The 15,454-nt window shown below is 34.5% G+C and overlaps 1 protein-coding gene across 4 annotated transcripts; it reads left to right on the forward strand.

Annotated features, from left to right (window-relative positions):
* The first annotated feature begins 1,149 nt into the window (after positions 1-1,149).
* LOC114928906 (uncharacterized) lies at positions 1,150-6,333 on the forward strand. 4 transcript variants are annotated; one of them, XM_029300271.2, is made up of 4 exons: positions 1,150-1,339; positions 1,978-2,501; positions 2,805-3,400; positions 3,967-6,333. In XM_029300271.2, exons 2-4 carry the CDS (start codon positions 1,997-1,999, stop codon positions 6,082-6,084), a joined length of 3,219 nt encoding a protein of 1,072 aa, XP_029156104.2. In that variant the 5' UTR covers positions 1,150-1,339; positions 1,978-1,996; the 3' UTR covers positions 6,085-6,333. The 4 variants fall into 4 exon arrangements, with proteins under 4 accessions (XP_029156104.2, XP_085341382.1, XP_085341384.1 ...); XM_085485256.1 differs by lacking the exon at positions 1,150-1,339 and adding an exon at positions 1,617-1,877; XM_085485258.1 differs by lacking the exon at positions 1,150-1,339 and adding an exon at positions 2,681-2,708 and having other exon boundaries at positions 2,465-2,501; positions 3,967-6,330.
* Positions 6,334-15,454: the final 9,121 nt, after the last annotated feature.

Below are 15,454 nucleotides of genomic sequence, written 5' to 3' on the forward strand. Positions count from 1 at the left end.
CATCCGACTATCATCTGTTCCGGTCAATGGCACATGCTATGTCGGAGCAGCGGTTTACAACATATGAAGATACCAAAAATTGGGTTGATACGTGGATAACCTCAAAAGATAAGGAGTTCTTCAGATGTGGAATTCGAATGCTGCCTGAGAGATGGGAAAAAGTGGTTGCTAGTGATGAACAATACTTTGAATAAACTTAAACTACCGTTCTGTTACAATAAATATTCAATTTTTTATAAAAAACGGCGGAAACTTATTTGTACTCCTAATATATTAACAAAATCATTTATTGCGACTTGTAATCATAATATTACGCTAATCGATGTACAGCATTCATCTTATAAGATTTCCATGTGTGTTACTACCTCACAATACTATTATAAATAAATGTGAAATTTAATTTGCATTATTTTTATATTTTCATATATAATGAGCAGATGTAGAATATTTCTTATTCGTGTGCGTAATATATTGGTTTTTGTATTTATACTGATTTTACACATATCAAATGCAAGAGAGACAAAGATAGAATGATACTCTCTCCTTGTCAAGCTGTCAGTATAATACCACGAAAATTTCCCCATGAGTATAGATCTGGTGAGATTTGTTCATCCCAGATATTACATAAAAAGAAGTTACGTAGCTTCGTGAAATATTTTTTAATATATTCTTTATATAATAAAGCAGGTCGGCAGAGTCGAATTTTTCATTATTGCTCTTAAAAATTTATAATAAATTAAATACGATCTTGTGGCTAACCCAACCTTACCCGCTGCTAGCTGCGCATCTCCCCAAGTTATATTATGAATTTTATATTCATCTTTTTTCCAAAAAATCAATCTTTGCCGCCCTGCGGACAATTTTACTGATTAAGAATATCGTAAATTTAATAAGATTTATTAAGTATTTTGGCTAATATCTGGGATGAACGAATTCATAATTCGCGGGCGGCCGATAGGCGTCTCCACCATGTCGCCTCCATAGACGAGTATAGAAGCACGGTTCTCGGTACCCCGCGGGTCGCACGAGCTGATGTACTTTACTATAGTCTACGTCACATATACTGTACTGAAATGTTATAGATAGTACAGTATACGTGATGTAAACTATAGCAAAGTACCCCAGTTTGTGCGACTTGCGGGGTACCGAGAACCGTGTTTCTGTACTCGTCTATATTCTTTGATAGTACCTTGTCAATGTTAGAAGATTGTAATGATTGATACCTGCGTAAATATTGCTGATAATTTTGATATTTTATTTCTTGATTATTATATTTCATATTCCTTAATTAATAAGTATTATAAAATGACATTTCTTTAAATGCTATCAAAATATAAAGGTAAGCGTGTAAATTTTAATTACACACACATATATATATATATATATATATATATATTTATTTATATTACATTAAATTACACGCCCAATTATATATATATATATATATATATAAACTTGGCAAACTTGATTTCGACGTAACTAGCAATTTTATTTAATTCTTTCACAACGTTTCGACCATTTGGTTGTGGTCCTTATCAAGTGAAAATTCCATTAATTAAACTTAGATTAACGCAACATCACACCGGTCTTATTTAAAATTAATAGTTAAAAGTTAAAAGAGTCGTTGACGAAACATCATAGCAATGGGACGTGTTCCTCTTTTAACTTTTAACTATTAATTTTAAATAAGACCGGTGTGATGTTGCGTTAATCTCAGTTTAATTAATGGAATTTTCACTTCATAAGGACCACAACCAAATGGTCGAAACGTCGTGAAAGAATTAAATAAAATTGCTAGTTACGTCGAAATCAAGTTTGCCAAGTTTATTTTCACCACTAGCGTCCAATATTAATTTTGATTGAATATATATATATATGTAAATTCAAAAAATTTGATTTTTCAGCCCTACTATTATAACTCATAAATCATTCAAATAACCATTTTGTTTAAATCTTTTAAATTAAAAAAATTTTTAGATATACGAAATAACTCAATATGTCAGTGGTATACCCAAAATTGGCAGTGAAAGATAGCATCGATGATGATGATCTCACCGATATTGATGACGAGGTATTTATCAGGGATGGAAGAAATAGTGGAATGAAGTTAGATGATGATGGTGGTGTCAAACGGCCTCTTATGGCACCCCGTAGGAAACCCAAAAAATCTTGCAGTTTTCAAACTCATAAAGTTCCATACAAAGCACTTCTTGTGCCGCTGTGTTATGGAATTACAGCATTAATTGTAGTATTAGGTTTAATCATACTTTGCATATTCACTGTGAATATATTCCCAATGCCATTAAGTATACTGAAAAATTGGTTGTCACATGAACTAAAAGACACTCCTGTAAACAAGTCAGAAGTAATTCCATGTACATCACTCTCGTCGAAAATTCTATGGACTAGAACGTTGCCAAAGTTAACTTCCGAAGCACCTCTTAGAAGTAATGATGTTAATGTTGATGGAATTGAGGATATTATTGTGGGATTTAGTACAGGTATATATTCTTAAGCAAAATGTTCATTTTTATTTTATATTTAAACGAATATCCTGCATTTAATATACTTTTTTTTTAATTAATTTTTCACCAATTATATATTACATTGTATTATGATTTGCAATTTGTTGCTTTTATTTTGTTTAGAGATCTTTTTACAGATTACTTTAATTTCACAGTTTCATGATGTTTGTTACATTACTTGAGGTGAATAATTTATTATTATTTACATTATCAAAATAATTTAACTAAACCTGGTAAATGTGATTAATTCTATAATGGCAATTAATTTATTAAATTTAGGTCTGGATACAATGGATGCTCCAGAATATATCTGTACTGTGTACTTTGAGAATCAAATACCGTGTCTAGGCGGTGTATTGGCGTTGAATGGCAAAACGGGCGAAACGATATGGACACATTGGACTGCACATGCCATATTTTCAATCGATTGCGATGTAGACTTGACAAACGACAAGATCAAAGATTGCGTGATATCTGGACGCGGTGGGATTCTGCAAGCCATTAACGGTCGCGATGGCTCCAACATATGGGAAATACCGATTGAAGACGCAGCGACGACGAAGCAAGAAAGAGTTTTAGATATCTATGACGCAAGATTCATAACGGATATAGATGGTGATGGTATTGGTGATGTAATAGCGTCGCACGCCATGCAATCAGACGACGTTCGAGCAAGTAACGTACTTGTGATATCAGGAAAAAGTGGAAACATCATACGTAACGTCAATTTACCAGATACAGAACAGCTGTTCATAGCACCACAAATTGTGGTGCAGTCTGATGGAGAAAATATATTTGTTCTGGCTACAAGTAGTCAACAGGAAGCTGGAGGCTTGTACATAGTATCCCAAGCCAACATGTATTATGGTGATTTGGTACGTAATCAAATAGAATATCTGCATCTAAAAAAAGACTCCAGTTTTATGTGAAAAATGAGGTCCTTGGTGATTAGTAATGAGACATGGCTAGAATTGTAGAGCATTAAAAGAGGATTAAAATGTTCCATGGGTGCAATTTTGTGTAATGAGTCCCCTGAATGCTACAGTTGTCTAAAATTCGTTATTATAACCATGTACCACTTGACCGAGTTTTCTGCATCCGCGGTGATGGATTATATCGAAGACATTGAAACAATATGTCTAGAATCTATTTGCCGCAGTTCATTAATCCGACTAAATTCCTGGACGCGATCAATCCTGTTAGAAAAGTGAAAACCTGTTTCGTGAATACCCCCTGTCGATTAATATGACTCATGACTGTTTACTAAAATGAGGTTCCAAAGTGGGTTAAAGTTTAATCAGAGTTTTCAGATTTACGAGGTCTCTGTAAGTCGCGATGCGAAAAGATTATTGAACTGTTAAATTTTTCATTCTAATTATAATGATAAATAATTTTTAATTATAATTATATAATAAATAACATTTAATCATTTTTGTTGCAGCAATTACGAAAGCTTAACCATAATACGGGAAAAGGTGCACTCCTACCACCGATTTTGATAGATGTTACATCGGACGGAATCGAAGATATTATCGCAGCTATGTTCAATTCTACGATAATGGCGTACAATGGATCGACGTTCGAACCTATCTGGAATTACACTGTCCCTAATTCCGAAGTAATCAGTATTCCTATTCCTGGTTATTACAACGACGATGATGTACCAGACTTTATGATAAAGCACCAGATAGGTGCTGGTTTCCCCACGTATTATTACACTGTGGCTACAATTATTGATGGTCGTAATGGACAACCCTTGTTGGAAAAACCAATGGAGGACAGTTTGAGCAGACAAATGTCCGGATTATCAATCACTGTCGACGGATTCGGTAATGATTGGTTCCTGCATTGGTCCGCTGACTGTTTGAATTACGAGGGGATTAAGGAAAAATATCAGTTCTTGAAGGGTCAAAGTCTGGTGTCGCAAACGCGGGCCGATCTCTGCCAATTGAGATTCAATTCGACTCTCACCATGAAACTGCTGGCTCTGAGCCAACATGTTGGCCCACCCGGAGTGTCCTTGTATTTTTCGGAAGATTGGAAGTCACTGGAGTTCAATAATTCGTTTGATCCGCGAAAAGAGGCAGAGAAATTTCTGGACGCCCATCATAGATTCGAAATTATGGATTCTTATGCTGATATACCGCTCGTTTCCGAAAGATCGCCAAAGGTGATTCATAAAAGTCAAAAGGAAGGGAGTATCTTCAAGCATAAAGATGATCTACTTGCGGAGATGGGCAAATACGATTCGGATGCAGTGTACGACGAAAATTTTGACGAATTCAAGAATCGCAAGAAAGAAGATTATGTCGAGGACGATATCATGAAGAATTTGAACATTGATCGAGTATGGAAACAAAATAATAAATGGACAGAAGATAACATACAATCAAATAAGGAGTATAATAATCTATATAAAAATGATAACGATAACAACGAAGCTGGAGAACAGGAACAAGATATGGATTATCTGCAAGTGCGAGAACAGAGAAGTGCCGAAATTAAAGATTCAAATTTCATAAGGATTTCTTACAAAGAACATATCTCGAAAAATATTAATGATTCCTTACCTTTTGAATTAATACAACGTAATACGCAATTGAATAACGAGGATATTAATGTAAAGAAGAAAAAAGTAATGGAAAAAATTAATTATACCGAAGTCAATAATTCGGTGAACAAAACGGATACGATGAATATGTCACTAACGAATACATCAAATGTAAAATCTGACGAAGAAACATCAACCATGTTGAATGATAGATCAAATATAAAATCTATTACAATGCAAAATGTAAATGTATCAACAGTAATTAAAAGCAATTCAATTGGAATAAATGATACAGAAACTTCCAAAGTTGTAGACACAATGCAGCAAAAACAGATTTATAAGCACAGTTTTCTAAATATCGTTCAGGACACGGACGATGATACTAGTATAGAAAAAGTATTTAAACGGGAATCGCTGAAAAATCGAAGTAAAACCAGAATTAATAAGAAACAATCTTTAGCAACATCATCAATAGAGGATAAAAATTATCGAATACAACAGAGGCGAAGAGTAAAACGAAAATCTGAAACTAATCAATCGAACGGTATTAATGGCGTTCATAGACAACCACCAACTGGTATTCTGTTACCATCTATCGCCGAATCCGAAAGAAAAACTTCGGTGGATCTAGTCTTTTCTACATTCTGGCTGCCGTCGTCCGAAGTGTCTTTAATCCTAACACAAGCGGATCTGGAATGCATTCATAGAAAGAAAGCATTATCAGACAGGAATAAACTTCCGTACAAGAAAGATGATGATATTATCAGTGAATGTTTATCTGAGCGAGGTATCAATTATAGACTGTATCAAGAATCAATGGATAGAGAAAATACTAAAATTGCACTTGGTCAAATGACAATATACAGAATAAAGTTAGAGTGTGTATGTCCAGAGGATATGTTGCCTAATCAAACTTGTAAGAATATTTCATTACATCAAAGTTGGCCCGAACATCTAGGCTCTTCTGGAAATGGCTATTTTAAGCCATTACGTAGATTAAATATCTGAAGAAATATCGAGAATTCTCTCCTTTATTAAACTATATATATATATATATATATATATATATATATATATATATTATATATGAATTATTACGAAAATTCTTTCATTATAACACTCTGGAATCGTTGATAATTAATACAGAGAATTAAAAAAATATTGAAGTTGTGTGTTTGTAAAAATATATAATTATATATAATTATAATATTTATAAATAATTATAAATAAATATGCGCAAAAAAGCCTCAATCTTAATTATCATGACTTACATATATTAGAGCTCTGGTAATTTATTCAAAAATTATTAATAATTAAAGTTTTACACATAGATTCTAACAAAAACTGACCCATGAAAAATTCGATATTAAACAGTTCCAGGTAGTAGATTGACGTCATTAAATGTCAAAATGACGTTATTTTGAGTACGTTTACACGGCATCCTTAATCGGGTTTAATAACATCCATAGTTGCAAAACTGGTCAATCACAGCTATTCCCCTGAAGAATGGAACGGATGTGATTGGCCAGTCTTACAACTACAGATGTTATTACACCTGATTAAGGGTGCCGTGTAAACGTATTCTTTGACATCGATGACGTTATTTTGATACTTAACGTCAGTCTGCTACCTGGCTATAAAGATTCATGGCTTATTTTAATATCGCAAAAAAATTGATTTCTCATTTCTATGATCCTTGCACAATGTCAGAGTAAGGTCCGTAGATAAACGACGGGAGGGAAAGGAGGTCCTCTTATGAGCCGCCATTTTGGGGCTACGAAGTTATGTGTATTGCAAGAAGACTAGAGGTTTGTTCGCGTCGCATGCCCTAACATGCTCCTTCTCACTCCAATGCGCTCCAATACGTTCGTGTCACCGGAAACAAGATGGCGACTAGATGTTCGCGTCACGTTAGAGCATACTCTAAGGAGCAATTAGGAGCACGCTCTATTTGCCTCACCTTCGAAGGTGGTGCATTTGGGGCTATTTTATCGCGCATGCGTGTAAAGCGTGTACTGTAAACAGTATCCACTGCTCAAGATAGTCGGGTAGTCCAATAACCTCGCTTTTATTATTCGGCTACGCCGTCACTGTCTTTATTGATATTTCACAATGGAAACTTCTTTTAAGTATTCAGGTAAGAATTTTATATATGATGCTGATTACTTAAATACTCATAATACTTTTTATATTTTTACTTAATTAACTAATAAAATAAATTCTAAGAGATAGATTAAATGATTTTATTCTAAGATAATTTAAATTGCATAAATATTGTACTATATTAATAGTTTTATTTTTCAGCTGTGAAACCTAAACTGGTATCATTAAAATTAATCGGTCAATGATGTACGATGTGCGATTGGAAGGGAAGGGAGTGCTCAAATCCGTTCGTGTCACTGAGCGTTGGTGCACATAAACCCTTCTGATCCAACCGCCATCTTATCTGTGATCCAAGTGCTCTCTGGTGTACATTGGAGCATGTGACGCGAACAAACCTTAGAGGTTTGTTCACGTCGCATGCCCCAACTTGCTCCTTTTAGCGGGGTCTACAGGTTTGTTCGCGTCGCATGCCCCAACTTGCTCCTTTTTACTTCAATGCACTCGCATTGGTCCAATTTGAGGAACGCACCAATACGAGCGCATTGGAGTAAGAAAAGCATGTTGGGGCATGCGACGTGAACAAACCTTACAATGGCAGCAAGAGGTTTGTTCGCGTCGCATGCCCCAACATGCTCCTTCTTACTCCAATGCGCTCGTATTGGTGCGCTCCTCGAATTAGACCAATACGAGCGCATTGAAATAAAAAGGAGCAAGTTGGAGCATGCGACGCGAACAAACCTAAGAGTACAAACTCGTTTATAGTTCTACCGACAATTGTGCAGTTTATTTATAATTTAGAGAAAGGGATCAAAATTGTCCTCGGGATATCTTATAATTTCTACTCTTAATTTCCCTTTGGGAATATAAAGATTTTCTATGAGGACTGCGAATAAATCGGCATCTATTAATCCCGTAGCTAAGTCAATTAATAGTCCAATAATAATATCAATAATAGAATAAAGACCTATTTTCCTGAGGTTTTGTACAGTCTTATCCGAAAATTTAGGTTTCATTTGAAATAACAAATAGTAAGTTTTATTTCATTTTATTAGATATTTTATATGAATATACAAATGTACTTAATTTAATTTTGCAAATAGGCTGTGTATTGGTCTATTTGTATATCGTTCTCTGGTAATTGGTCCTTTAGTCTCGTACTTAAATCAATATGTGATAACTCTCCTTGTGAGGTGTCTTCTTTAGGTTTAGATTCCCTATTTAATTCGAGGTAAGTTAATAGGTCTGAAGTGGCTGCCGGTAGATCTGGAGTGTGGCCTTCCGTAGGCTCGATTTTAATTCTGTTAGACGCGGGTGTTAAAGCTGATTGTGAGTTGGTAGAATTAGGAGAAATGTTAGTCTTCCAGAAGCTGCGCAATATGTATCGAGGGAACGAAACCGTCTCGATTGTTTTGATGCGAGGTTTATTGGCAATCTGTTCGCGTGTTAACCACCGCAGGCACGCGGCTACGTGCTTTGCACGGGTCTTTACGCCGGCTCGATGGTTTCGATTATTTCGCCGTTCATTTTTAGCTTTCTAGTTGCTCATCTACAATGGAGTTAGAATGCGTCTAGATCAGAGTGTTTATTTGGTTTATTGTAGTAAGGGGAGATAAATGGGTAGTTCTCGGGAGGTGAAGAAAGTTCGATGGTGGGAAATGAGGGAAAATCATCAAGGGCAGAATTGTACTGTTCGATGATTATAAAAGAATAGATATAGCAGGCGAGAAATAATCAAGAGCAGAACGCAGTGCTCAATGACTATTTGAGCATTGACGAGACGAAAAAAAAGGTGCTCGACAATAGAGAAAAAAGGCGCAAAATTGTCAAGAGCAGAACGCAGTGCCCGACGATTATAAAAGAATAGAGGAAGAAGGCGCAAAATTATCAAGGGCAGCACTATACTGCTCGATAATTATAAAAGAATAGATAGAGCAGGCGCGAAATAATCAAGAGCTGAACGCAGTGCTCAATGATTATTAAAGCATTGACGAGACGAAAAAAGATGCTCGACAATAGAGAAAGAAGGCGCAAAATCATCAAGGGCAGAAGACAAATTTTTGCACTGCTTGATGATTATAAAAGAATAGAGAAGGAGGTTGGAAATCATCAAGGGCAGAAGACAAATTAATGCACTGCTCGACGATTATAAAAGGATGGAGAAGGAGGCTGGAAATCATCAAGGGCAGAAGACAAATTAATGCACTGCTCGACAATTATAAAAGAATAGAGAAAGAGAGCACAGGAGAATAATAGTAGGATGATAATTATTGATCTAGCGCGACTTCTGAATAGGATTTAGATTCTCATGCAAGTAATATATTAGAGAAATCTTTGTTAGTGTGAAAGGTACTTACCTTACGTTGGATGAACTTTTATATACCGTCGCTCTGCAGCACGTTCACCTGTCGTCACCCTCTTTAGAAGACCTCGGTCGGGATGCGCGTTGCGAAATCAAGGTACACAGATTCTAATGGTTTAAAGTTCTTTATTGTAACTCTCTTTACTTTACAAACTATGCGCGATCAAAGATTAATAAGGAAAGTCAACGTCGTCGACGGCGAACGCGTGACAAAGTTTTGTACAGAAATTTAGAGTGACACAATGAGATGCAGTATCTAGTGTGTCGTAATATGCCGAGTATAATTATGCCGCGCTGATGCTGGGACCGACAGGGTTTATATACCCATCGAAATCGGAAAAAGTCTTTGTACTTTGCGCCCTTTGGTGGGGGTTCCTTCGTAAACTGTATCTCGAGATCATCGGTGTAAGTGATATGTGTGGAAAAAAGGAGGAGAGCCAATGGAATGTCTAGGAGGGCAAGAGTTCCAAATAGAGGCATAATTTATGACATGCATATGGGCTTCGGCGCGTAGGGTACCGAGGCGATGCGGTATGGAGGGAGGGTGGATAACGATTCGGCCAAGATACAGATTCCAAGAAGCGTCGAACAGTAGCGAGGGTTTTTCGGCCGACAGAGTTGAGAATTAAATCGCCTTAAAACTAACGGATAAATTCAATCAACATGATTATTAAATTTTAAAGAGCGTATTTCAGAGAGTTCGCGCATAGATGTGCTTATTTCTTACAAACGTGGAATCATACAATTCATATAATTTATTTTATATTACTTAAAATTGAGGAATAAATTATAAGGTAGAAAATCGTCGCTAATATATAAGCGGGAGCGCTGAGAATTTCTAAATTATATGATTACAATTCCACGATGTAGCGGCGAGAGTTCGGGTTATATATTTCGATTACATGATACGATATATGCCCTTTCTCTTATATAGTTATATTTACGTAAATCTTACTGTAATTTATTTATTATAGATTAGATCTTAAAATCTTAAATTCTTGAAATGTCATTTTTGATGAGATTATTCAATAATCTAGAAGGTAAGGTTTCGTGAATATAATTGACAAGTTAACGCCCGATAAAACGGCGTTTCTCAGATCAGGCATAGCTAGAGATTTATGGAATCTTCATAATAATTTTATCAAGGCTAGAAGCCCCTTTTTTTAAAAGGTGGTTGAAGCATCTTATCAATCATTTAAGTATTTGAAATATTATAATTATTAAAAAACCACTCCTCAACGTTTAAAGTCGACCAGACTGGCGAAGTTTTTTTCGCCAGTCTGGTCGACTTTAAACGTTGAGGAGTGGTTTTTTATTAATTATTACTGGCATGATTCCATAAGTTCTATTGTTTCTTAATCTTGAACATGTTAGTGTCGCATCTATATGCGGTTCAGTTAGTCGTATGGTTGGAAGTATGCGCTCAGGTGAGGTCTAGTGACGCTGTCCGATTGGCTGAGCCGTTTAGTTAGAACTAGGAAGACCCTATATGTTAGTACGGTTAGTAAAATTGTCCCAATAATTATGAATAGTGAATAATAATAGTAATATTGAGAAATACAATTGCATTTCTTAAGTAATTATTTAGAAAGATTTGTAGCGCACAAAAATACGGTTTCGAAAAAATGACGAGATGTTACACTCGAAAACCCTATTAGAGAACAGGAGACCGAACTTTTAAGGGTGCCGTCACATGAGGCGTAAGGGTGCCGTCATATGCGACGTAAGAAGCGTACGCGCGTACTGCTGCGTACTTTGCGTATTCTAATAATATGCCAGAACTTACGCCATTTAAAAAATGCCTTTTTACGTGGAGCGTATTTAGTTAAATTTCGCGTAAAGCGTAATAAATCTAATCAATAAAAATTAGAGTTTCTGTTGTAGAACACAGCAGAAATACTAAAATCGAGTTTCTATTGGTTATTATTATTTAGGCGTATTGTTAAATACGCGCCATGTAAATTAGATACCTGGTATTTATCGTAAAATGTGCATAATCATAACTTAGGTTAAGTATGTAATGATGAAGTAAATGGATAAGGTGCAGCGTGTATAAATAAAAAGTATGTAAATAATAAATAATAATAAATAAATAAGAAAATATGTAAATAAAAAAATAAAAGTATTATTTTAACAGGTTTTATTCATATAGTTCAGCAATCAAATACTCAAAAATGCTAATGAACAACATATAATGAATTAGTTAATACTATTAATTTATTGATTAATTTATTAAAAATAAAATATTCTAATTTTTATTATATCTATTATTTTTATATCTATTATTATATTTATTATTATATCTAAATTGAATGGATAATTTTTATTTCTAAAATTTGTTCTTACTCGAATTTGATTATTTATTTTTCAGCACACATCGCAAAATTATGAAATTATACGCAAATCACATATATAAAATTGTTATAACTATGCGACTTTTCGGCAGCTTACGCAAAAAATTGAATTCAGCGTATTGGTATTACGTTAAATCATTAGATGAATTTGCGTATAATAACTAAAACGAGGTGATTGGTTGATCGAGTTTGGCGTAAGTTACGCGTACGCTGGTGTACATATTTTACGCGCGGTAACTTACGCCGACCAATCACATCGTCTCATTTCAGTATCAGCTTCTGTCTAGTTATTTTATGCTTTGTACGCTATTATCGTTACACCAAATTCAATTTTTGGCGGAAGAAACGCTGATGCGTATTTGTAAAAAAAAACACAACTCTATTTGTGCGTTCTTCTGCCAAAGACTAAAGACAGAGAAGAAGTTAATTTTAATCCATCCATACCTATACATTAATAAGATGAACAAGAATAATCAAATAAGGGTAAGTTAACAAAAATCTAATTTATTATATAAGCTTTAATAGCGTTCGATTAAAAACAGTCTACTGCTCACGGCATGTGATACAAAATTTCAAGTTTAAATTGTATATTAGTAGGTCTTCGTACTTTTTGCATTTGAAATCTGTTTTCTCTTTCTCTAATATTTAACATATATTGATTTCTTGTTTTACATGCATGAATTTTTGAGAATTTTGAGCAATATGAACATCATAATGCATTATTTTCTACATTGCATGTTTGAATCTTTTCAGCACAAATGCGGGTATTGTGGATGGCTGTTCCAATTTTCTACTAATTTTGTCGAGCATGAATGCTTCAAGCATTATGTGGAAGATAAGGATCGCATTGTTGTAGATTAAAATTTTGTCGTGACAATATGTTATAACAGTATGTTTATTACATTCTTTGCATATATTTTGTTGTATCATTTTATTGTATTATAGTAATTAAATGTATTTATTTATTTAATAATCCAAGAGAATGCAAAGACTGCGGAAGGTCCTACAGATACTTTGGATGAACTCTTGATCGAAGCAGTGAGGGCTCTCGTCTTCTACATATTTCGTTTCTCTTGTCACTTTGCCAGCCATTTTAAATATGCGCGTTTTACGGAACCCAAAGCATCGGTTTTCCATGAAGCGTATTATTCGGGACGCGTAGGTTACGAAAACCAATCACAAGTCCTATTTAGCATTTCTGTTAAAGCATACAACGGAAACTCTAATCTACGATTGGTTGTATTAGTTACACGTTCTGCGCAATACGTTCGTTTTGCACCTGATTGTTGATTGCCTCTAACAGATTGCATTTTACGTTTTAAAATAGTTTTATAACGATTTTCACATTGCACACTGCTTCGTACAATATTTAATTCTGTTGCGATATCATTTGATATTTGTATCCACATTGATTTTTTACATTTAAATTGCTTCATTGGCCCAACTACACACACAGGTAAATATTGCTCATATTTATCTAATAATAAACGTGTACTTTCCTCACACCAAGTACTTAGTTTGCTCCTCTCTTTAGTACTGGTACTGGTACTCTCTGTACAGGTATCCATAATTTATCTTTTAAAATCTGTAACTAATAATATAAAGTATAAAATATAAAACAAAGTAAAAAATCTTAAATTGCTTATATTTTTGTTCTACATACTTTGTAATGTTTTACTTTTCTTCTTTTGGATGGTTCAAGCTCGTGCTTTTTTCTTTAATATTTGGGAACTTGATGTAATCAAAACTGTAAAAAAACAGAACTTACATTGAAACAGAACAAACAGAATGCGCAAAAAGCAAAAACTCGTTTAAAGACATTTGCACAGAAATAATTTTGGCCTGTGGTGCTCACTTACAGAGAAACCTGATTTAGGCAGCAGCGAGAACGACGACAACAAATTACTGACGGATTTCGAGGAAAGTTTGAGTTGCGCCGCGAACTCCGGGCACCTTCTCCACCATTTGTGTTCAGCTGGATGTGGAAAGTCTGGTGGTCAACGCGTTGCTGTAGTACCATCAATTCACGACATAGACGAAACCAGTACGTTTGTGGCGTTTTACAATCAACAACGTCTGTCCGTTCAGATCAGTGACAACTCGTTGTTTTTCAATTAATTAATGATACAATTTTTCAAGAATTTGTACAACATATGTCCTCTCTAATTCATAATGTTATAACTATTGTATATTTGAATATTCCACAGGATATGGCAACAGGTGATGCTGTTGCGATTATTCCCAGCTACGCTGAAATCACCCTTTGCAATCTGGCGTTCAAGACGTTGTGAATCATGGTAAATGCATGATTGATCAAAGTCTATTTATAAGAATGTATTAGCGGACTATCAGCTGATGCATTTTTATTGGTATGTTTGCGCTATTTGATATTTTATTAATTATGTACTATTTTCTGTAATAAATATATATATATATATATATACAGGGTAGTCAAAAAGTATCGGACCCCCAATATTTCCGTTCCCTTGCATTTTACAAGAAAATGTTTCAGACAAAAGTTGTAGGGTTTAAAAAGATCTATTTACTGATCTTATCAGTTTGACCTTGGATGGCGTCGCCAAGGTCAGATCGAAATTACATTAACTTTTTTAAACGGAACACCTAACTTTTTATTGCATATTCTTGTAGCTTATCTCGAGACCTTTCCAAAACACTACAAGAAAATTTATTTTCGTTGAGTACTTTCCGAGTTGTGAGGCTTGAAAGCTACAGTGTACTGTAGTGTGGGTCCAGCCAGTTAAGGCAAGAGTGGCGTGTGGGTCCGGCCAGTTAAGGCAAGTGTGGCGTGTGTCCAGCCAGTTAAGGCAAGAGTACCGTGTGGGTCCAGCAGGCCGGACCCACACGCCACTCTTGCCTTAACTGGCTGGACCCACACTACAGTACACTGTAGCTTTCAAGCCTCACAACTCGGAAAGTACTCAACAAAAATAAACTTTCTTGTAGTGTTTTGGAAAGGTCTCGAGATAAGCTACAAGAATATGCAATAAAAAGTTAGGTGTTCCGTTTAAAAAAGTTAATGTAATTTCGATCTGACCTTGGCGACGCCATCCAAGGTCAAACTGATAAGATCAGTAAATAGATCTTTTTAAACCCTACAACTTTTGTCTGAAACATTTTCTTGTAAAATGCAAGGGAACGGAAATATTAGGGGGGTCCGATACTTTTTGACTACCTTGTATATATATATATATATATATATATATACAAATATATATATAAATAAAACATAAATAATGTACAATGATTATATTGTTTGATAAATAATGTACATTTTATTAAAATTTGTTAATTATTATATTTATTATATTTATTTTTTAATTTATTAAAATTTTGATATTTAAATTAAATTATTAATAATCTTTATATTGTAAATAAACTATTTTATTCTTAACTAAAATTTTTATTCTAATAATATATTTTTTTAAAATTCCAAATACGTTTTACAGTAGTTATTATCATCAAAGGAAATTGAAGCAAAATATACTAATGATAAGAATATTAAGAATATTAGATCGGTATATCGTGTTTTATATAAAATATA

This window comes from Nylanderia fulva, unplaced genomic scaffold (assembly GCF_048542155.1).
Source record: "Nylanderia fulva isolate GAGA-0341 unplaced genomic scaffold, ASM4854215v1 Scaffold351, whole genome shotgun sequence".
NCBI classification, from domain to species: Eukaryota; Metazoa; Arthropoda; class Insecta; order Hymenoptera; family Formicidae; genus Nylanderia; species Nylanderia fulva.

Excerpts from the sequence above, each read along its gene's own strand:
- LOC114928906 (XM_029300271.2), top strand. The coding sequence starts at position 1,997 with ATGTCAGTGGTATACCCAAAATTGGCAGTGAAAGATAGCATCGATGAT. Across the intron at positions 2,502-2,804 it reads TATTGTGGGATTTAGTACAG|GTCTGGATACAATGGATGCT; the intron begins GTATATATTCTT and ends TATTAAATTTAG. Across the intron at positions 3,401-3,966 it reads ACATGTATTATGGTGATTTG|CAATTACGAAAGCTTAACCA; the intron begins GTACGTAATCAA and ends TTTTTGTTGCAG.